The sequence below is a fragment of the Nomascus leucogenys genome, chromosome 10 (assembly GCF_006542625.1).
Source record: "Nomascus leucogenys isolate Asia chromosome 10, Asia_NLE_v1, whole genome shotgun sequence".
Taxonomy (NCBI): domain Eukaryota; kingdom Metazoa; phylum Chordata; class Mammalia; order Primates; family Hylobatidae; genus Nomascus; species Nomascus leucogenys.
In genome coordinates this window covers 61763117-61787555 of record NC_044390.1, presented here as the reverse complement: position 1 = coordinate 61787555, position 24439 = coordinate 61763117, and the positions used below count along the sequence as shown (strand labels likewise).

General features: G+C 42.6%; 2 protein-coding genes across 2 annotated transcripts; both read right to left on the bottom strand.

The window, feature by feature from the left end:
- Positions 1–3516: 3516 nt before the first annotated feature.
- Positions 3517–7776, bottom strand: ZNF699 (zinc finger protein 699). The gene is made up of 2 exons (XM_030820946.1): positions 7602–7776; positions 3517–7238 (listed from the first exon to the last, which is right to left on the bottom strand). Exon 2 carries the CDS (start codon positions 7229–7231, stop codon positions 5780–5782), a length of 1452 nt encoding a protein of 483 aa, XP_030676806.1. The 5' UTR covers positions 7232–7238; positions 7602–7776; the 3' UTR covers positions 3517–5779.
- A 353-nt stretch (positions 7777–8129) lies between these two features.
- Positions 8130–19169, bottom strand: LOC100585996 (zinc finger protein 699). The gene is made up of 4 exons (XM_030821777.1): positions 18694–19169; positions 14093–14145; positions 11448–11574; positions 8130–8296 (listed from the first exon to the last, which is right to left on the bottom strand). Exons 2-4 carry the CDS (start codon positions 14138–14140, stop codon positions 8130–8132), a joined length of 342 nt encoding a protein of 113 aa, XP_030677637.1. The 5' UTR covers positions 14141–14145; positions 18694–19169.
- Positions 19170–24439: the final 5270 nt, after the last annotated feature.

Below are 24439 nucleotides of genomic sequence, written 5' to 3'. Positions count from 1 at the left end.
GGAGTGAGGAAATGGGGGCATTAATTTTCTAGAATGTGGTAGTGAAAGTCAAGGTACTTGGACCATGGGATGAAACCACCTTCTGAAGGAGAAAGAAAAAAAGGATCTATCGAAAGAAAGGTCACAACCAGGCATGGTGGCTTACATCTGTAAACCTAGTATTTTGAGAGGCCAAGGTAGGCAGATCACTTGAGCCTAGGAGCTCAAGACTAGCCTGGGCAACATGGTGAAACCCTGTCTCAACAAAAAAAAAATAGCTGGGTATGGTGGTGTGTGCCTGTAGTCACAGCTATTCAGCAGGCTGAGTCCAGGAGGCCAAGGCTGCAGTGAGCTGTGATTTTATACCGCCTTTCAGAATAGTTTTCAATTTTTATGAGACAATATAAACGTGATACAAAACAGACAAGTATATTATGATAAAAGAAATCACAGGACAACCTTCTCATTAACATAGACACAGAAATACTTTTTTTAAAGTAACATTTAATCTAGCAAAAATGAAAAGGCTAAGAAACCATATCCAAGTGTGGTTTATTCCAGTAATAGATGTTGTTTTACCATATGAAAATCAAGGAATATATAATTCACCTTATTAACAGATTTAAGAATTTTTTTTCCCAGACCTCTCAGGATTGACAAGGATTTCTTAAAGACTCTGATACATGCAGAGAAGGCACTAGATAAAATCTAATGTCCATTCATGATTTTTACAAAACAATCTTGACAATCCAAGAATAAAACAATGCCCTTAATTTGATAAAGGTTATTTATAAAAAACTTCTAGGTAGTATCATACTTAATGATGAAATATTAAACACATTTCCCTAAGTTCAGAAACAAGGCAAAGATAATCATTTTCATCATTTCTATTCATTACTCTAAAGAAATAAGGCAAGAAAAATAAGCAAAAAATAAAGTTGAGACATTAGGTAAGACTTTCTTTTATTGGTATTAACAGGATTTTATATATAAAATCCAAAATCCACAAAGTATTGGAATAAATAATTGAATTTATAAATTTCACCAGCTATAAAGTCAATATACAAAAAGATATTGCAATTCTACATACTAGCCAAAAACATTGAAAAACAAATAAAAAATACAAAGCAAAATATACTAGAAATAAATTAAATGAATCAAGATTTCTACAATGAAAACTATAAAACACTCTTGAGAAAAGTTAAAGACAACCTAGGTAAATGGACAATTATACCATATTCATCAACTGGAAAACTCGATATTGTGAAGATGTCAATTATCCTCAGGTTATTTTATAAAATCAATGCAATTACAGGCATAGTACCAAAAATTCATTTGTGAACATTAATCCTGAGATTCCAAAATTAATTTAGAAAACATGGGGAACAGAGAAGGCAAGGCAATCTTAAAGAATAAAAAAGTTGGAAGGCTTTCACTACCAGATTTCCAAAAATATTACAAAGCAACATAAATTAACATAGTATGGTATTGATGCAAGAAAAGACAAATGAACCAGGAGGCAGAGATCACCTCAGTGGAGAGGAAACCATGGTCTCTCTGATAAATCTATATACACACACCTTGATCCTACCTCACGCGCTACAAAAAATTATTCAGAGTAGATCACAGACCTACATAAAAAAACAATAAAGAATCTAGGAGGAAACATAGGAGAATAGATTCATTATCTTGGTCCAGGCAAATAATTCTTAAACAGGTGTCAGATCTCAAGTTGATCTTTATGCTCATTAAAGATTAAGCAGCAATCTTTTTTTTTTTTTTTTTGACATGGAGTCTCACTCTGTTGCCCAGGCTGGAGTGCACTGGCACAATCTTGGCTACCTGCAACCTCCACCTCCCAGGTTCAAGTGATTCTCCTGCCCCAGCCTCCTGAGTAGCTGAGATTATAGGCACAGGCCACCACCCCTGGCTAATTGTTTTAGTAGAGACAGGGTTTCACCATGTCGGCCAGGCTGGTCTTAAACTGCTGACCTCAGGTGATCCGCCCGCCTCAGCCTCCCAAAGTGCTGGGATTATAGGTGTGAGCCACTGTGCCTGGCCAAGCAGCAATCTTTAGCAATCTAAACACATGTTAAAGGATGACACCTGACCTTTCTAAAATGCTATCTAGGAACTACCTAACCCTGTCTGAGTTCCCAGACTTCACAGTTCCCACTTGCTGCTAAGACCAGCATTAACAGCTAACAATGTTACCATTGCTTTTAGATCCTACCTGCCCACTCCTGCCTCCTCCCCTCTGCATCTGCTCCAAAACTGCCAGGACTCTATGATTCAGTCAGTACTGACTTTAACCTAGTTTCTGGATAAGCACGGGCACTAACCCTAAACAAACAGAGTATTACATTCCCCAGGCCAGTAACTAGAGTACAGTGGGCAAGTGAGCCAGTCAGAGCCAATTAGATTCAATTCTGATCATTATATTGGAACTGTTCAAAAAGACAATCACTCTTTTCTCCCTGAGACTTTAAGTTGGGAAGAAAGTAGCCAGAGTTTCTGGGGCCATCTATGAAGAGACAACCTGCTTGGAAGAAATGCTAATGCAGGAGGATGCACAGCCAAGACAGGGAGACAGAATTCAACTAGATAACATTTTTTTAGCCCCAGGATTTAGCCATGTCTGAAGCTCATTATATCCAAGCACTTTTTAGTAATAAATTATTTAAACCAACAAATTCCCTTTAAAGAGTGAAAAGACAGGCCGGGCGCGGTGGCTCACGCCTGTAATCCCAGCACTTTGGGAGGCTGAGACGGGAGGATCATGAGGTCAGGAGATCGAGACCATCCTGGCTAAGACGGTGAAACCCCGTCTCTACTAAAAATACAAAAAATTAGCCGGGTGCGGTGGCGGGCGCCTGTAGTCCCAGCTACTCGGGAGGCTGAGGCAGGAGAATGGTGTGAACCCAGGAGGTGGAGCTTGCAGTGGGCTGAGGTCGCGCCACTGCACTCCAGCCTGGGCGACAGAGCGAGACCCATCTCAAAAAAAAAAAAAAAAAAGAGTGAAAAGACAAGACAGAGATTCAGAAATGTTATCTGTAATGTATGTATATATAATATACATATTTTATGTATATATGTAATATATGATACATGGTTTATACATATCTATGCATGTGTACCTAGATATAGATATACATACATACAATAAAGGACAAGTAACCAGAAGGAAACCTCTCAATTTTTTTTTTTTAAAAAGGAACCGTAAGTCTGGGTGCGGTGGCTCACGCCTATAATCCCAGAACTTTGGGAGGCCGAGGTGGGTGGATCACCTGAAGTCAGGAATTCAAGACCAACCTGGCCAACATGGTGAAACTCCGTCTCTACTAAAAAATACAAAAATTAGCCAGGTGTGGTGGCACATGCCTGTAATCCCAGCTACTCGAGAGGCTGAGACAGGAGAATCACTTGAACCCAGGAAGCGGAGATTACAGTGAGCAAGATCACGCCACTACACTGCAACCTGGGCGCAAGAGTCCATCTCAAAAAAAAGAAAAGAAAAGAAATCATAAATGGGTGAAATATTTCAACAGGTGCCCTCACAAAAAAAAATCCAAATAGCCAATAAGCACATTGAAAAGTACTCAAAATCATTACACATCAGGTAAATGCACACTTTCTGCTGGATGACTATAATCAGAAAGTGCTGGACAGGTGTGTGAAACAACTGGAACTTTCATGCATTGTTTTGGGGATTATTGGTGGCATCAATATCTTTTTAAAACTGGAATACCTACCAAAACTAAACTTAAAGTCTACCCTATGATTCAGTAAATTCATTCCTGTGCATATAGCACATACCAAGATAAATAAGCCCATACCTCTATCAAAAGAACGATTAAAAGTCAAACTACACATTATGTTGAGCAAAAGAAGCCAAAACACATAACTGTACATATTGTATTTTAACATTTAGATGAAAATCAAGAACAAGCACACGAAGTCAATTATAGTAAGAGTTAAAATTGTGGTTGCCCTGTGGAGTAATTAATCACTGAGAAAGAGGATGAAGGAACTTCCTAAAGTCTTGGAAATGTTCTCTGTTTACCAGGACATATACATACATGAAATGTCATTAAGCTGTACATTGAAGATTAGCACACTTCATGCATGTTAGCGTATGTATAATAAAATAAAAAGTGATTAAGGGGAAATAGTAGAGTTATACTTTTAAAGGGAAAATATAATAGGAGGGAAAATATCATAGTAGTAGATTATACTTTTAAAGGGAAAATATAATACTGTAGCTAAAGGTACCTGAAGCAATTCATCTTCTTATATTAAAAAAAAAAAAGCAGTAAAATCTTTCCTGTTTAAAGGTGTCAAGTATAAATCCTCCTCCATTAAACCGGCATGACACCCTGTGGATGCTTACCTCAATTACCAAGGGTAACTTCCCCCACTCTCCACAGCTCTTGCTTTTGAGACTTGCAAAAATATCTTTCCCCATGAATAGTGCAACATGATGCGATTGGACTGTGTAAGAAAGACTGCAACATAAGCAAAATGGCAATGCCAGAGCTTGCTAGAAAACCCAAGAAGCTGTATATGGTGATAGCTGTAGAGATGCTGCCTTGGAGGACACTGAAGTCAAGCAAGCATTTAATGTTTGGTTTTTTATTTCGTTTTGTTTTGTTTTTGAGAAAGGGTCTCACTCTGTCACTCAGGCTGGAGTGCAATGGCATGATCATAGTTCACTGCAGCCTCAAACTCCTGGGCTCAAGTGATTCTCCAGCCTCAGCCCCCTGAGTAGCTGGGACCACAGGTATACACCATCACTCCTGGCTGTAGCATTCAGTTTTGAGCAAATATTGATCAGTGAGTCCAACAGTCAGAAAAATGAGCTGAAAACTAGAGGTCACCTGACCTTTATACGTCTGTCTGTCTGATGGCCCCACTAAACATAGCATAATGGCTTTTTCTTCCCTTATGCCTTCCAAATCTCATACAAACTGTTATTTTAGACAAGTTCAACCTAGAACTGGAGAAAAAAGTGATTCTGGGAAATGTAGTTAATGTAACACAATTTTGACACTCAAAACACTGGATCCAATTCCCAGCCACGAGCAAGGACAAAGAACGAAATATAAAAATAGTATATTAAATTAATTTCTGCTGAAATTACTCACTAGACAATAAAAGCTTTTAAAAGTAAAAATTGATCATCTCAGAAGCTCTAACATCTCTTAGCAAAAAAGAATAGGAAGAAAAATATTGAGTGGGCAAGTCTGCATTATCCATGTAGACTAAAAACAAAACATCAACAAAAACCAGTGTCAATATTATAACGACTACCCATTTAAAGAACAATGAACATTAATTAGAAACCACTTTTTTTAAAAAAGACCACTCCTGCCTATACAGAAAAAATATTTCATATCCTCCATGATCCAAAAGATTTTGTAATGGAAATCATATTTACATCAGAACCAAAATTAAAGCACCTCATACTAAAAAGTATGTGTCTACAGCTGAAAAGGTAAATTTATCACCTTAAATGTTCCTATCGGAAAACACTGGCAATCAACGAGCCAGCAGTCTACTTTAAGGATGAGGCACTGATCTTCATTTCTAGTACGAATTTTCTTATACATAATAAGCAATGTTCATAAAGGCTTCAGCACATGCTTTACATACACAGGGTTTCTCTAAAGTGTCCTCAAATCTTCAAAACGATGAGCAACAATTTCCTACTTCCTTACATTCATAGGGTGTCTCCACAGTATGAGATCTCACACGTTGCCTAGGATCTGAAGGTTTGCAGACATTCCCATATGCCTTACATTTATATGTTTTCTCTAGTGTGAGTTTTCACATGCCTTCGAAAGTAGGCAGGACAAACAAAGGCTTTCCCACATTCCTTACATTCATAGGGTTTCTCTCCAGTGTGGCTTCTCACATGCCTTCGAAAGGACGAGGGACAACTGAAGGCTTTTCCACATTCCAGACATTCAAAGGGTTTCTCTCCAGTGTGCATTCTTGCATGTACAGTAAGGTATGAAGAATGACGAAATGCTTTCCCGCATTCCTTACATTCATAGGGTTTTTCCCCAGTGTGCGTTCTCATGTGGATCCTAAGAGCTGAGGGATAAATAAAGGCTTTCCCACATTTCTTACATTCATAGGGTTTCTCTCCAGTGTGAGTTCTGATATGTACTGTAAGGTGGGAGGAACTAATAAAGGCTTTCCCACATTCCTTACATTCATACGGCTTCTCTCCGCTGTGAGTTCTTAGGTGTTCGGTGAGGGATGAGGAACGACTGAACGTCTTCCCACACTCCTTACATTCATACTGTATCTTTCCAGTGTGATCTCTCACATGTGCTCTAAAGGACGAGGGACAACTAAAGGCCTTCCCACATTCCTTACATTCATAGGGTTTCTCTCGACTTTGATTTTTCACATGTGTATTAAGGGAAGTGGGAAGGTAGAAGGCCTTTCCACATTCCAGACATTCATACGGTTTTTCTCCAGTGTGTTTTCTCATATGGATACTTAAGGAGGAGGGACAATTGTAGGCTTTCCCACATTCCTTACATTTATAGGGTTTCTCTCCAGTATGTGTCCTCACATGTACAGTGAGTTTTGAGGACTCACTGAAGGCCTTCCCACACTCTTTACATTCATAAGGCTTCTCTCCAGTGTGAATTCTTATATGTATTATAAGGTGAGAGGAAGAGCTAAAGGCCTTCCCACATTCCTTACACTCATATGGCTTATCTCCACTGTGAATTCTTTTGTGTTTGGAGAGTGAGGAGGAACAACTGAAGGCCTTCCCACATTCCTTACATTCATAAGGCTTATCTCCACTATGAATTCTTTTGTGTTCTGTGAGCGATGAGGAACAACTAAAACCTTTCCCACATTCTTTACATTCATAGTTCGTCTTTCCGATGTGAATCTTCATATGTGCCCTAAAGAATGAGGAACAGCTGAAGGCTTTGGTACATTCCTTACATTCATAGGGCTTCTCTTCAGTGGGGGTTTTCATATGCTTCTTGAAACAAGCAAGAAAATGGAAGGCCTTCCCACATTCCTTGCACTGATAGGGTTTGCTTCCAGTATGAGACCTGATGTGATTCTTAAGGGATGAATGATCCACGAAGGCCTTTCCACATTCGTGGCATTCATAGGATTTAACTTCAGTATTTCTCTTGAGTGAATCAAGATTTGGAACTTGGCTGAAAGTCTGTCCACCTTGATTTTCTTCACAACATTCATAGATGTTCTCTACCATATGATTTCTTTTAAAAATAAAAGACACATTATTAGTAATAAATTTCTACCAATTTCAGTGAATGTGTATGTTTTCTGCCCTTCTGTCAAGTTATAAGCTGAAAGTTTTCACAGAGGGCTCTACCATAGCTAATACTGTCACCGAGTTATTGACTCACGGGATTTTTCTGATAATTGTTTACAACTGAAGTATGTGTCAAACATTCAAAATCTTGCTCTCATTTGTGGAAAAAACTAACTCATGAAAATTCTTTCTCAAACCACAGTCTTTGATCTAGGCTTATTTATATATACATATTTCTTAAATTTCATGACTTTAATTTTAAGATTCTCTCCTGAGGCAGTTTCTCTTTCTCACGAATGGCACTCACCTCAAATGTGTCTCATGGCTTTTGTTCTGATAATCAATACCACAGGACTCCTGGTTTTCATGTAAACTGGAGAACCAGGAATCATTCCTTTTGAATCTTACTATTTTCTGTTCATTGGATATTTTTTCTCCACAAGTATCTTGTGAAGCAACTGACTCATTAGTTTTAAGTTGAGTCTCAAAACCTGAAACAAAAAAAAGTGAAAGCTTCTGTGAGCAAAGGACTTTTAGCAGAGTGACTATTTCAGGACTTTGGTATTAATAGGCGCAAGGGTCAAAATGGTAAGCAATTAACTAAGAAATAATTCTATGAAGATTCAAACTAACATAACTAATATAGTATTAGGAGGACAAAACAGAAATTGGATAAAATGCACATGACCAAATGCTAACTTACAAAGAGGAAACGTGGAAGGTCTTTGCCAAGAACAAGGAAAATGTGAGACGACTGATAAAAAGTCAAAATAGTCATCTGAGATATCTGTGGAAGATAAGCTTCCTCATATAAAACAAAGTTTGTTTTTGTATTTTACTTTAAGTTGATTTTTTCCCCCAACCAAAACAGTTTCTCCCAAGGGTTCTTGCCTTCCTGGTGCTCTCTCATAAAGATGCCCTGGATAAGTTCTCTCTTCACTGTCTGCAGGTCCTCCTCTTGTTCCCACTGTGAGATCAGATGGGGTGTGTGTAGCGGATACCCTGCACGAGCAGAAAGGCATATCACGAGGGAAAATAATGAAGAATCACTAACATTTCCATGAAACAGAAACAAAACTTTAGTCTTCTGATATTCCAAAAATGGCCAACTGTGAGTTTAACTGCAACAAAATGTCAAATTTATTTATTGTTTTTTTAAAAAAAGGGGAGGTGGCAGGTTGGGTGCGGTGGCTCATGCCTGTCATCCCAGCCACCACGCCCGGCCTGACATTTTTAATTTTTTTTTTAAGAGACAGGGTCTCACTTTATAACCCAGGCTGTAGTAGTGGTGTGATCATAGGTCACTGCAGCCTCAAACTCCTGGACTCAAGTGATCCTCCAGCCTCCACCTCCCAAGTAACTGGGACTACCAGCGCATGCCCCCCACACCCTGGCAATGATATTTTAGATAATAATGCTAAAGCATGATCCATAAAACAAAGAATCAATAATTGAACTTCATTAACATTAAAAATTTCTGCCCTCTGAAAGACAATGTCAAGAGAATGGAAAGATAAGCCGCAGCCTGGGAGAAAATATTTGCAAAAAACATATCTGAGAAGGAACTGTTATTAAAAATATACAAAGACTGTAGCAGATATCATACAGAAAAAAAAAAAACAAAATATTCAAAGAACTCTTAAAACTCAACAATGTTTAAAAAAAAAAAAAGACAAAAAAATGAGCCAAAGACCTTTATAGACACCTCACCAAAGAACGTATACAGATGGCAAATAAGCATATGAAAAGATGCTCAACATCGTAAGTCATCAGAGAAATGCAAATTAAAACAAGGCACCACTACACACCTGTTAGAATGGCCAAAATCCTGAACATTCACAACAATGCTGGTGAGGATGAGGAGCAACAGGAACTCTCATTCATTGCTGGCTGGAATGCTTGCTCCGTCGCCCAGGCTGGAGTGCAGTGGTGTGATCTCAGCTCACTGCAAGCTCTGCCTCCCGGGTTCACACCATTCTCCTGCCTCAGCCTCCCGAGTAGCTGGGACTACAGGTGCCCGCCAACACGCCCGGCTAATTTTTTGTATTTTTAGTACAGATGGAGTCTCATCCTGTTAGCCAGGATGGTCTCGATCTCCTGACCTCGTGATCCACCCGCCTCGGCCTCCCTAAGTGCTAGGATTACAGGTGTGAGCCACCACACCCGGCCGGCAGTTTCTTATAAAATTAAACGTCCTCTTACCATAAAATCCGGCAACTGAATTGCACTCCTTTTACCCAAAGGAGTTGAAAACTTAAGTCCACATGAAAACCTGCACACCAATGTTCATAGTAGCCTTATTTGTAACTGCCAAAACATGTAAGCAACCAAGAAGTCCTTCAGTAGGTGAATGGATAAACTGTGGTACATCCAGACAATAGAATATTAGTCAGCGGTACAAAGAAATGAGCTCTCAAGCTATGAAAAGACATGGAGGAATCTTAAATGTATATTGCTAAGTGAAAGAAGCCAATCTGAAAAGGCTACATACTGCATGATTCCAACTATATGACATTTTGCAGAAGGCAACATCATTTTGGAAACAGTAAGATCAGTGGTTGCCAAGACTTAAGAGGGAGGGAAGGAGGGATGAATTGACAGAGCACACAGGATTTTTATAGCAGCGAAACTATTCTGTATGATATTATAATGGTGGATACATGTCATTATATATTCTTCCAAACCCAGAGAATGTACAATACCAAAAGTGAACCCTAATGTAAATGATGGCCTCTGGGCAATGATGATGTGTCAGTGTAGCTTCATCAGTTATAACAAATTTACCACTCTGGTGGGGGATGTTGTTATTAGAGGAAGCTATGCATGTGGGAAGCCAGAGGTTATATGGGAAACCTCTGTACCTTCCACTCAATTCAGCTGTGAACCTAAAATTGCTCTAAAAATAATAATAAAGCATACAAAAAAAATAAAAGAGAAGTCCACCCAGAACCTCAGAATGTTGCCTTATTTGGAAATAGGGTCTTTACAGATATAATCAAGTTAAGACAAGGTTATACTGGATTAGGATGGGCCCCAAATCCAATGACTGGTGTCCTTATAAGGAGAAAGAGACTTAGACACACAGGGAAGAAGATGAAGGCAGAGAATGGAATGATGCATCTATAAGTCAAGGAATGCCAATGATTGCCAGCAATCACCAGAAGCCAGGAAGAGAAAAGGGAGTCTTTCCCCCAGAGCCTTCAGAGAGAACATGGCCCTGCTGATCCCTTGATTTCAGATACCCAGCCTCCAGAAATGCTGTGAAGGAAAAAATTTCCATTGTTTTTAGCCACCAGTGTGTGATACTCTGTTACAGAAGGTCTAGGAAACTAATACAGCCTGCTTCCATAGACCCATCCCCAAATCACTCAACTGAAGCACAAATCCTATAATAGGTATTTTCTAATACCCTCTTACTAGGACATGTAAGAGGCATGTATTCTTGCTTGCTGCGCTGCAAAATAAACCCAGCTTGTTTAACTATAGGTGTGTTCTGGTAGTCTTTGGGTAAAGGACATAGACAGCAGTAAAATCCTCAAAATGTCCAAACTACAAACCTCCTCCCTGTGTCCTATAGTGATTGCTGAGGTTTATACCCACACTTTCAATACTTAATAAACCTCAAGGCTTTCAACCACGAAAAAAAGCATCAATTCAATATACAGATGTTTATTTTCTTTCTTTCTTTTTTTTTGAGATGGAGTTTCACTCTTGTTGCCCAGGCTGGAGTGCAATGGAGCGATCTTGGCTCACCGCAACCTCCACCTCCTGGGTTCAAGCGATTCTCCTGCCTCAGCCTCCCAAGTAGCTGGGATTATAGGCATGCGCCACCACGCCTGGCTAATTTTGTATTTTTAGTAGAGACGGGGTTTCTCCATGTTGGTCAGGCTGGTCTCGAACTCCTGACCTCAGGTGATCCACCCGCCTTAGCCTCTCAAAGTGCTGGGATTACAGGCATGAGCACCGCGCCCGGCCCAGGTGTTTATTTTCATAGCAAAGCCACTAGACTGTTAAGTTCCTTGGGGTCAGTGACCATATCTGTCTTACTTACCAATGTCTTCCCATTCCTCAGCCCAAATCCTAGAATAAAGTCAATTTAGTGAGATAAAATAACTTTCTAAACAACTACATGAAAGAATCTTGCCATTCTTACCTAGTGAGGCCAGGTTCTGGAAGTTTTCCAGCATCACATCTCTGTAGAGGTTCCTCTGAGCAAGATCCAGCAAAGCCCATTCCTCCTGAGTAAAGTCCACAGCCACATCCTCAAAGACTACTGAATCCTAAAACATACCACAAATTCTGTTCAGAAAAGTACAATTCCTCCAATGTGTACAAGAGGACAGATGAGGCTGACAACATCGAGGAAATCAGAGTCAATTCACAGGAAGTTCAGAAGATCCCAGCATCTACTCTAGGGCTCAGTCAACAAATCTCTCTCTCTTTCTATCCACACATAATTCATCACTGATCAAATCCTGGGTTATAGATTTAATACTTCTAAAACACTAAGTTGCCAGGCAAATTGGGTCAAGCCTGTAATCCCAGCACTTTGGGCGGCCAAAGCAGGAGGACTACTTGAGCCCAGGAGTTCAAGACCAGCCTAGGCAACAGAACATAGTGAGAATCAGTCTCTATCAAAATTTTTTTAAAAATAGCTAGGTGTGGTGACTTGTGCCTATGGTGGCAGCTACTCCGGAGGCTGAGGTGGGTGGGAGGATTGCTTGAGCCGTGAGGTTGAGGCTGCAGTGAGCATGACCATGCCACTGCACTCTAGCCTGGACCAAAAAAAAAAAAAAAAAAAAAAAAAAAAAAATTAAATGTATCTCCCCACAATCTGATGCCAATGAGCTAGGAAAAAACAAACTGTTTTTCCTACCCTCTTACATAGTCACTCAATACTGTACAGAACACTTCTGACACCAGATGTGTGGGGGATATTTTCCACAAACACCAAGCAATTCCCCAGTGGACACCAGCTGGGTATCCTACAATTTGCTTCTGATACTATCTACCTGGAGATTCCACAGGTTGGAGATTCCACAGGAGGTCCCACTAAACTGCCTCCCACTTCAGATGCCAATCCCAAGTTAAAAGGCTGTCAGTTATACTTCTGACTGGCTAAAATCAGGGCTCCTCACAGAACTCGGGGAAACATGTTTATTGGTTTATCACCGAGGTCATTATAAAGTACACAGATAAAATAGCCAGATGAAGAGACGGACAGGCCAAGGTATGCTGGGAAGGGGTGCAGAGATTCCATGCCTTCTCCTGGCATGCCACCCTCCAGGAACCACCACACATCCAGCTATCCATGAGCTCCTCAAGCCAGTCCTTTGGGTTTTTAAGGAGGCTCCATCACAGGCATGGCTGATTTAAGTCCCAATCCTCTGATCTTGCCTGGGTCTTTCTGAACCAGCCCCCATTCTGAGGCTCTCTAAGGGCTTTCAGACACCAACCATCTCATGAGCACACAAAAGACCCTCTTATTCTCCAGAGATTACAAGGGTTTTTAGGAACTCTGTGCTAGGAAATAGGATGAAAACCAAATGGTTTGTTTTTTTTTTGAGATGGAGTCTTGCTCTGTCACCCAGGCTGCAGTGCAGTGGCATGATCTCGGCTCATTGCAACCTCCACCTCCCTGGTTCAAGCAGTTCCCCTGCCTCAGCCTCCCGAGTAGCTGGGATTACAAGCACGTGCCACCATGCCCGGCTACTTTTTTTTGTATTTTTAGTAGAGACAGCATTTCACCATGTTGGCCAGACTCGTCTCGAACTCCTGACCTCAGGCAGTCCGCCCACCTCGGCCTCCCAAAGTGCTGGGATTACACGCGTGAGCCACCGCGCCCAGCCCCAAATATGTATTCACAATATCATAGATGGTGACCAATGCCAGTCTTATGATGGCCTAGAAAAGTCCAGAACATATTGAAGAAATGAGAGAAATGCTCTGGAAATGAAATAATTTCCACACTGACATCATCGATTCCTTATTACGGAAATAACTTCACCTGATACTTTATTCCCACCATAGCAATCACTACATTAAACACAGGGTCAAATCTAGATGGGATTTTAATGAATAAAAATACACCAAGAGAAAAGAAGCCTTTCAATTTTTTCCCCCTCTCACAAAACTGAGAGGCCCAGGAGCCTGCATATGCACAATTTTGAAGCCAGGCCCACAGCTGGTGATACTTCCTTGGATTCTAGGCCAGTGGTTAGCAAACTATGGCACATGGACTATATCCAAGCTGCCACTTGAATGCATAAATACAGTTTTATTGGAACAGAATAAAATGTGTTTATGTATTGTCTATGGCTGCTTTTGCACCAAAATGGCAGAGCTGAATTGCAATAGAAATACTACGGCCCACCGGGTGCGGTGGCTCATGCCTGTAATCCCAGCACTTTGGGAGGCCGAGGTGGGCAGATCACGAAGTCAGGAGATCGAGACCATCCTGGCCAACATGGTGAAACCCCATCTCTACTAAAAATACAAAGTTAGCCGGGCGTGGTGGTGCATGCTTGTAGTCCCAGCCACTCGGGAGGCTGAGGCAGGAGAATCGGTTGAACCAGGGAGTCAGAGGCTACAGTGAGCCAAGATGGTGCCACTGCACTCCAGCCTGGTGACAGAGCAAGACTCTGTCTCAAAAAAAAAAAAAGAAACACTACGGTCTTCAGTGCCTAAAATACTATGTGGTCCAATACAGAAAGAGATTGCTGGCTTGTGCTCTAAAACACTGAGGGAGACCTGGTGCAATGGAAATATTCTTTTGGACAATTATTACCTTTTACTTACCCGTATCCTATTTTTCTGTAATTCGGCAGTTTTTCTTTCTTCCTCCATGTCCCCTTCATGAAGAAAAGCAAGATATTGAGAAGTTAGAATTTAAAAAGATGACGTGAGAATCCAGACCTCCCCAAAATTCCCACACTCATGAGCCTGGATGTTGCAGCCCATCAATTATAAGTAACAATCCCCTCAACACACACACACACACACCCACACACACACACACACACACACCCAAGACACCCAGGCAAATATACCCTGCTCTTGTGGGAAAGTGGAACAACCTTATGTCCCCCTAGAGATACAAAACAGCGCTCTGGTCCTTGTTGATCATAAAGAAGAGGTTAAGAGTGCTATTTTGTAAGTTAACTGAAGACTAGAAAAGTCTGGCTGTCAATTTGCCCATGATAACAAAAAGTATAAAATGTATCAGGGAGTATCTTCCACAACAATAAACACTCCCCGTCTCAAATTCAAGAAAGCACTGATTTATATGCCAGGCTTCTGGGAGTTCCACTCCTAATATTTCTTACTTCTGCACCCCTTGGCTGGCTAAAAGGCTTTGCTGCTCAGCCCTAGACCACTGCCCCTGCCCCCATGAGCTGCAGGGTTCCCCAAAACCTGAGAAAGAGCATCAGCCTATTTTTTTTTTTTTTTTTTTTTTTTTTGAGACAGAGTCTTGCTCTGTCACCCAGGCTGGAGTGCAGTGGTGTGATCTCAGCTCACTGCAACCTCCACCTCCCGGGTTCATGCCATTCTCCTGCCTCAGCCTCCCGAGTAGCTGGGATTACGGGTGCACACCACCCTGCCTGGCTAATTTTTTTGTGTTTTTAGTAGAGACGAGGTTTCACCGTGTTAGCCAGGATGGTACCAATCTCCTGACCTCGTGATCCGCCTGCCTTGGCCTCCCAAACTGCTGGGATTACAGGCGTAAGCCTCCGCGCCTGGCCGCGCATCAGCCTATTGAATTCCATATGCAGGAGGCAGAGAAGGCCGCTATGCTGTGATACACATGCTAAATTTGCCTGCACAGTACAGTAGTAGCAGAATAAGAATACTTGGCCAAGCGCAGTGACTCACGCCTGTAATCCCAGCACTTTGGGAGGCCAAGGTGGGTGGGTCACGAGGTCAGGAGTTCAAAACCAGCCTAACCAATATGGTGAAACCCCTCCTTTACTAACAATACAAAAATTAGCCGGCATGGTGGCGCACGCCTGTAATCCCAGCTACTCAGGAGGCTGAGGCAGGAGAATCGCTTGAACCCAGGAGGCAGAGGTCACAGCAGACGGAGGTCACAGCAAGCCGAAATCACGCCACTGTACTCCAGCCTGGGAGACAGAGCGAGACTCCATCTCAAAAAAAAAAAAAAAAAAAACTTGACCTGTGTCAGCCCTGATGTGGTATCTGCAGTGCTGTTTCACAAATTTCAAACAAGGACATGTTAACAGTTACTTCCACTAGAATGGAACAAGTAGCATTTTTAAAAGCCAATAAAAAACTGTAACATTCTTGGCTGTATTAGTAACAATATATGCCATCTGGACAACCCTGATGTGAGAATGACTTTGCAAAGAAATGGCCACATTTTAGAATATTTCTCACAGAAGCTCTGCAAATCAAATATTATTACAACCAGTTTAGGGTTATCTTAGAATGAGTCAATTAACCACATGTTCAATATTACCCAATTAGACAGCTGCTGAGGCAGGGTACGAATGCAGGCCTATTTGTCTTCAAAACCCAAACACCCAGTGAGTACATTTTGAACACATACCTTAAATTTTAATTGTTTTTAAGCCCCTTATTCCCTAGTTTTACCAGGATTTAGCCTAGAACCCTATTGGGCACTACAGAGAGTGAACAAATGAAGCATTCTAATAAAATATGCTGGGTGTGGTAGCTCATGCTTGTAATCCCAGCACTTTGGGAGACCAAGGTTGGGGGATCACATGAGGTCAGGAGTTCAAGACCAGCCTGGCCAAAATGGCGAACCCCTGTCTCTGCTAAAACTACAAAAATTCGCCAGACATGGTGGTGCACAGCTGTAGTCCCAGCTACTCAGGAGGCTGAGGCAGGAGAATTGTGTGAACTCAGGAGGCGGAGGTTGCAGTAAGCCGAAATCACACCACTGCACTCCAGCCTGAGCAACAGAGCCAGACTCTGTCTCAAAATAAATAAAATAAATAAATAATCAAATATGCTATCTTTGAGCTCCTTCTCCTAAGGCCTATGTCTTGGGCAACAATGCTTCCCTTATAGCCCTTACCTCATTTCATATTTATTTAGATGACATTTATCCTGACCCTACCACATGAAGTCACAAGGAATAAGGCACAGAAAAATAAAAAAGAAAAATCCTGAAGCAAATGAATGTTATAATATTTTGGGGTAAGACACTAAGTTAACAAAATACATCAGGTAGAGATACATGCTATATAAAAAATGTAGCACATTATAGGGATAAGGAGACACGTAACATATTTATCTTTAGCAAGTCAGGACAAGTAATGTGGCAGGGTAGAAGCAGAAAATTAAAATAACTGTTTCAGATCACACTGGAATTTCAGAGGGTTTAGTCTATCTATTATATATTTATAAGCATTATCAACTCCCAGAGGAAAAAAAATCAGTACTGGCCAGGCACAGTGGCTCACACCTGTAATCCCAGCACTTTGGGAGGCCAAGGTGGGTGGATCACAAGGTCAGGAGTTCAAGACTAGCCTGGCCAAGATGGTGAAACCCATCTCTACTAAAAATACAAAAAAATTAGCTGGGCATGGTGGCAGGTGCCTGTAATCCCCACTACTTGGGAGGCTGAGGCAGAGAATTGTTTGAACCCAGAAGGCAGAGATTGCAGTGAGCCGAGATCGCGCCACTGCACTCCAGCCTGGGAGACAGAGCGAGAATCCGTCTCAAAAAAAAAAAAAAAAATCGGTATTAATAGGCTAGACTATTGATATATAAAGTTGAATAAAGACCAGCATAAAAGTTTAGAAAGAAAATAGAAAATAATATTTTTTAAAACATAGTAAACAGAATCAGAAAAGCTAAAAAAACATCCTTTGCAAAAAGAAAAACTAATGAAACTGACAAACTCAGCTTTTTAAAAATTTTTTTTATTTAATTTATTGTTTAAGACAGACTCTCTTTATGTTCCCAGGTTGATCTCATTTCCTAGGCTCAAGCGATCCATCTGCCTTAGCTTCCCACCAGCTGGGACTACAGATGTGCACCACCGCAGCCGGCAACAAACTCAGCAATTTTTTTTTTTTTTTTTTTTTGAGACGGAGTCTCGCTCTGTCGCCCAGGCTGGAGTGCAGTGGCGCAATCTCGGCTCACTGCAAGCTCCGCCTCCCGGGTTCACGCCATTCTCCTGCCTCAGCCTCTCCGAGTAGCTGGGACTACAGGCGCCCGCCACCACGCCCGGCTAATTTTTTTGTATTTTTAGTAGAGAAGGGGTTTCACCGTGGTCTCGATCTCCTGACCTCGTGATCCGCCCGCCTCGGCCTCCCAAAGTGCTGGGATTACAAGCGTGAGCCACCGCGCCCGGCCTCAAACTCAGCAATTTTAAGAGCAACAGGGCATAAACAACAACAACAACAAAAATTATGAACAAGAATGAATCATAATTACAGATATAAGGAGAATACAGAAAAAAATAAGGAATAAATACGAAGATGCACAGGTAATTAATGAATTTCTAGAAAGTAGTACAACTTTCCAGCAATGATCCAAAACCTAATTACACCCAGTAATCAAAGAAAAAAAAAATCAGCGGTTTAAAACATGGTCAGGCCGGGTGCAGTGGCTCATGCCTGTAATTCCAGCACTTTGGGAGGCGGAGAGCCCATGAGTTCAAGACCTTCCCAGGCAACAGAGCAAGACTCCTATTTTCTAAAAAGAAATAGGAATAAAGAAAGGAAAAAAAACCTACAAACACCTACAGCAAACATCCTATTTAATGGTGAAATGATAGAATAATTCCCTCTAGAATCAGAAACAAGACAAGGATGTAAATTACATGCTATTCTGTCGGACATTGTACTGGAAGTCCTGGCAAGTGCAGTAAAGAAATGAAAAGAAATGGAAACTGCAAGGAATAAAAAGGGAAAAGATTGAAACTGACAGATGACCAAATTTTCTGTGTGAAATTTAACCTATCTATAAATGATTCAAATGCATCATTAATGACAAAATGCATCAGTTCACTTTCACCTGAATATAATGTATCAAACTGATGTCCACAGGCAAAGTATAATATCCAGAGACCAAATACTATCTTTTTGTTTTTTTGAAACAGGGTCTCGCTCTGTTGCCCAGGCTGGAGTGCAGTGATGCGATCTCAGCTCACTGCAACCTCTGCCTCCCGAGTAGCTGGGAACACAGGAGTGCACGTTTTATTTTACTTTTTTTTTTTGTAGAGACAGGATCTTGCTATGTTGCCCAGGCTAGCCTCAAAGTCCTGGGCTCAAGCGATCCACCCACCTCGGCCGCCCAAAGTGCTGGGATTACAGGCGTGAACCACGGCGCCTGGCCCAAACACTGCCTAATGCATAAAGAGGGGACAGGAGGGGACCGAGCCGAGGCAAATGTCACCCCATGCTCACCCGACACGCCCTGATCCACAGATCAGCTCACAGAGAACGAGGCTGAGGCGCTTGTCCTTGAGATCCGAATGGCAGAGGTGCTCTTCCTTTCTGGAAAGAGAGCAAAGGATGCTTTCGGAGGCTGATGAACTACGACATTGGTTCTCCAACTCTCGCCTGCATCAGAATCACCCCGATTTCTGAACCCACACCAGAGTTCCCGATTCAGTGAGTTTGGGACCAGCCGCGGCCGCAAGGGCAGCTGACCCGGGCTCTCTGAGGCGGCGCCGCGGCGGCGGGAGGCCCCGGGCGCGGGGTCCGGGCAGGGAGTGGCGGGGAGGCAGCCCTTAGACCGCCGATCCCCAAGCCGAGCCCTTCGTCTCCCGCGGACCCGACCCGGGGCAGGCGGGGCGGGGCGGGGCAGGGCAGGGCAGGACAAGAAGCGGACGGAGGCAAAAATGTTCCTCAGACGCGGACGGAGGCATAGGGTGACATGGCTGTCGACTCGCGCATGCGCAGAAGCACACTTCTGATTCCCCTTTCGGCGCTGCAAACGGCGTATGGGGCGGGGCCTGGGAAGCGGGACTTGAGGTGAAGGGGGTGGAGTGGGGAGGAGCGGGGTGCGAAGGAGCGCCAAGGCTGGTTCTAGCCGCAAGTGGATGAGAAATCCTAGTTTCTTCATGATTTGGAGTAAACAGAAGAAACAGAATCCTGGACTGGACTTTCATGACTCGGCCTGAGGGGCAGAACTGGGGCTAGACCGGACCTAGGGGCGTGGCCTTTTAAATACGCCAAGGGGCAGGGCTGAAGGTGGAACCAGATTGGGAGCGGGGCTTGGTTGAAATTCCTAGTGGGCGGAGACGAGGGCTAGGAGTGGGGCTTAAGTGACTGGGCCTGGGGATGGGGCTAAGGCTAGGGCTTCCCATCCAGGTTCTCAGCCACTACGGATACAGGGTGCTCATCGATCGGGTTTATACCTATCCTCCACGTTGCTACAGCCCTGTACACAGGACACATATATTTGCAGCTCTAATAGGAAACAGACTCTCCTTTCCACTCACTCAGTCCTTTTGGGCCTTTTAGTTTTCCCTTTCATTGTTGTATTGATAAATTCTCCTGTAGAGGGAAGCCATTGATAATTATTTAAATAGAACCTTTTTCCTGGAAACTTGCTGAATTCTGATAGCTGTCAGTTTATTATTTGGAACATCAAATATAAATATTTTCTATGCATATTTTCATTGTTTTAATGTGTATAATTCATTTCTTTTTCTTTTTGTGAGGCAATGTCTCACTCTATCGCCTAGGCTGGAGTGCAGTGGTGCAACCACGGCTCATTGCAGCCTTGACTTCCCCAGCTCAAGTGATTGTCCCATCTCAGCCCCGCAAGTAGCTGAGAATACAGACGCGTACCGCCCCACCCAGCTATTTTTTTTTTTATTTTTTGTAGAGATGGGATCGCACTATGTTGCTGAAGCTGGTCTCAAACTCCTGAGCTCAAGCTATCCTCTCACCTCAGCCTTCCAGAGTGCTAGGAGTACAGGTGTAAGCCACCACACCCAGAGTCATTTCTTTTTCTTATTGTTTGTTTAGGGCTTCCTCAACTATAAGTCGGAAATAAATTAAGCATTCTTGTCTTGGTCTGTAATGATTACCAAAGTTCCTCAGTAAGCTGTTTACAACAGGTGCCCCTCTTATCAAGTTAATCTTTTTAAACCAGGTTTATGAAGATATTTTATCAATAATTTTTTATGAACACTATCAAATGTTTATGCAACAATTGAGTTGATAACATAATTTTGCTCCTCTGACTTAGTTTGCAATATCATATCCATATAAAATATTTAATTTTAGGCAAGGCGCAGTGGCTCATGCATGTAATCCCAGCACTTTGGGAGGCTGAGGTCGGTGGATTACCTGAGGTCAGGTGTTCAAGACCAGCCTGGCTACCATGGTGAAACCCCATCTCTACTAAAAATAAAAAATTAGCTGGGCATGGTGGCGGGTGCCTGTAATCCCAGCTACTCAGGAGGCTGAGGCAAGGAGAATCACTTGAACCCGGGAGGCAGAGGTTGCAGTGAGCTGAGATTGCGCCATTGTACTCCAGCCTGGGCGACAATAGCGAGACTCCATCTCAAAAATATATATATTCAGTTTTATATATCCCCAATGAATCTATACTTTTAGTAAAATGGTTTCTGAGTTTCCTAGTTTGCTTTTAAATGTCTCCCTAAACTCTAAAATATAAAAATATTTTCCTAATTTACTTCCAAATTGTATTGCTTTTTAAAACGTAGAATTCTTTACTCCTCAGGGAATGTATTTTGGTACAATATGAGGTAGAGATGTGTTATATAAATGAAACACAGGTGGCCTTTCTGTATTGGTCCCTAGGTTGTTCATTCTTCATTGCGGCTTGAGGTCACCTTCCCAATGCCTGTCCCTGGAGCCCTAGCCAGCTCCCTTTCATCATCTATGTTTTTTAAGTGTAAATCTTTTTCTATTATGAAGCATTATGTTCTCATTGTAGAAGTTTTTTTATTTTAAAGGAAAAGTATAAGGAAAAAACAAACAACATTCAGAATCCCAGCAGTTTTTGAATTTTCTGTATTTCCTTTCTGCCTTCTTTGTATATGTGGGCAGCAAGCCACCCAGGTGCCAAGGCAAGAGACCGAGGGCACAAGCTGTTCCAGTATAATAAAGAAAATATATAGAATAAGAATAGTTATACTAGAAATAGATTATAGATATGATTGTGTATGAATATCATTAATCATTTGTAGCATTACTCTTTATTCCAATATTATAATAATCTTTGTTCTACAATTACAACCTAGGAAAAACCAAGCCATACAGAGATAGGAGCTGAAAGGACGTGGTGAGAAGTGACCAGAAGACAAGGGTGAGCGCTCTGTTATGCCTGGACAGAGACACTAGAGGGCTCCCTGGTCTAGCGGTAATGCCAGCCCCTGGGAAGGAGCCCGTTACCTAGCGGACCTTGGTCTGGTGGTAGCGTCAGTGCCTGGGGAAGGCACCCATTACTTAGCAGACAGGGAAAGGGAATCTCCCTTTCCCCCGGGGGAGTTAGAGAAGACTCTGCTCACTACCTCTTGTGGAAGGCCTGACATCAGTCAGGCCCACCCACAGCCATCCAGAGGCCTAAACGTCTTCCTGTGATGCTGTGCTTCAGGGGTCACACTCCTGGTCCACTTTCATGTTCCACCCTGTACACCTGGCTCCACCTTCTAATTAGCAGTAGCAGAATTAGCGAAAGTACTAAAGTCTTTGAAATGCATAGAAGAAATAATGGCATAAGCTGTCCTCTCTCTCTCTCTCCACCTTGGCTGCCAAACAGGGAAGGGCCCCCTGTCCGGTGGACACATGACTCGCATGAGCTTACCTATCATTGGAGATGGCTCACCCTCCTTACCCTCCCCCCTTGTCTTGTATCCAATAAATAACAGCACAGCCAGGCATTCAGGGCCGCTACTGGTCTCTGCGCCTTGGTAGTAGTGGTCCCCCGGGCCCAGCTGTCTTTTTGTCTATCTCTTTGTCTTGTGTCTTTATTTCTATGATCTCTCGTCTCCGCACACAAAGAGAAAAACCCACAGACCCAGTAGAGCTGGTCCCTACAGTAAGCATAGCAGTGGGTTTTTTTATTGTTTGTTTGTTTGTTTTTGACTCAGTCTCGCTCTGTCGCCCAGGCCAGAGTGCAGTGGTGCCATCTCAGCTCATTGCAACCTTCACCTCCTGGGTTCAAACAATCCTCCTGCCTCAGCCTCCTGAGTAGCTGGGATTACAGGCACGCGCCACAACGCCCGGCTAATTCTGTATTTTTAGTAGAGACGGAGTTTCTCCATGTTGGTCAGGCTGGTCTCGAACTCCTGACCTCAGGTGATCCACCCTTCTCGGCCTCCCAAAGTGCTGGGATTACAGGTGTGAGCCACTGCTCCCAGCCCATAGCAGTGTTTTTAACATCACATAACCACTACCATGATGAAAGTAAACAGTTATTCTCATTCCTTCAAAAAACTCTCTAGTGCTGCCTCTTTTTAGTCAAACTTTTCCCTCTTCATGAATTCCTGCAATTTTTCCTACAGTTTATTTTTTCCAAAAATGTCATATGCAGTATGTAGCATTCTTCTTTTCACAGAGCACAATGCATTTCAGATTATTCATGTCATATTCTTGATTCACAGTGAAGAATGTCTTGTTTGTTCCTTTCTGCTGCTGTGTAATATTCCATGGCTTACACTTACTACCAGTTGTAGGACATTTGGGTTGTTTCCACTTTTTATGAAGAAAAATGCTATATGAGGGGTTTTTTGGTGGCAAAATATGTATAACATAAATGACACCATTTTAACTCATTTTTTTTCTTTTTTTTGAGGCATAGTCTCGCTCTGTCACCCAGACTGGAGTGCAATGGCATGATCTTGGCTCACTGCAACCTCTGCCACCTGGGCTCAAGTGATTCTCCTGCCTCATCCTCCTGAGTAGCTGGGATTACAGGTGCCCACCACCATGCTCAGCTAATGTTTGTATTTTTAGTAGAGATGGGGTTTCACCAGGTTGGCCAGCCTGGTCTCAAACTCCTGACCTCAGGTGATCCACCCACCTCAGCCTCCCAAAGTGCTGGGATTACAGGCGCAAGCCACCGTGCCCAGCCTTTTTTTTTTTTTTTTTTTTTGAGATGGAGTCTCACTGTCGCCCAGCCTGGAGTGCAATGTCGTGATCTCAGCTCACTGCAACCTCCGCCTCCCGGGTTCAAGTGATTCTCCAGCCTCAGCCTCCCAAGTAGCTGGGACTATAGGCACATGCCACCACACCCAGCTAAGTTTTGTATTTTTAGTAGAGACAAGATTTCACCATGTTGGCCAGGCTGGTCTCAAACTCCTGACCTCAAGCGATCCACCTGTCTTGACCTCCCAAAGTGCTGGGATTACAGGCGTGAGCCACCGTGCCTGGCCAATCAGAAGTAATTTCAATTTTTCATCTGCCATGCAAAAAAGGTGAGGGATTGCAAAGGCAATAGCCTCTGGTCCTTTTGTTACGTGGGCATGGAAAGTGGGGTTTCCCTTTGATCTAGTTCTAGAAAGTCAGTGTGAATTGGCCTTAGGTTCCCTGCCTCTAGACCTTATTCTACCTCGACACTGAAACTTGGAAAGGAAGCTTCTTCCTCCTTCCTTGTCTTCCAGCACCCTACACTGGTAACGGGTAAAAGAGAAATATTTATAAGGCCAATCTCCATTATCACAAAGCAGAAAAAAAGGACAAATTTGTAGCAGAAGTAATAAATCTATAATTAGGACAGTGGTCAAAGCATGTTTTGCCTTGGTTTTCCTTTAGTGACAGACCAGGTCTTAGCAACACCAAGGATTGGTTCATGGTATCCAGACTGCTTTTCCTCCCAATTTGTGGCAGGTCAATTCTCCCTGACAATCACACAGACAGGCCTGCATGACAGTCACACAGACAGACCTGCATAGCACTTCAGTTACACAGACAAATTTCCACAAAACTGCCTTAACATTGAGCAAATAGTTAAATCTAGGGAAATCAGTGCCCAGACATCAAAGCTAGAAATGAAACATATGGTCAGTCGAAGCTTTGCACGGGCTTCTCCCTAACCTGGAGCAAGCCAAAATAATAGAGACAGTCTTACATTCCTAGTACCAGGGTGTGTCTCAGGTGGACAAAATCTGAGATGAGTCAAGATAACAGAGGCAGCTGTTTGAATAGATTCATTGCAGAGTCTAAGGCAGCT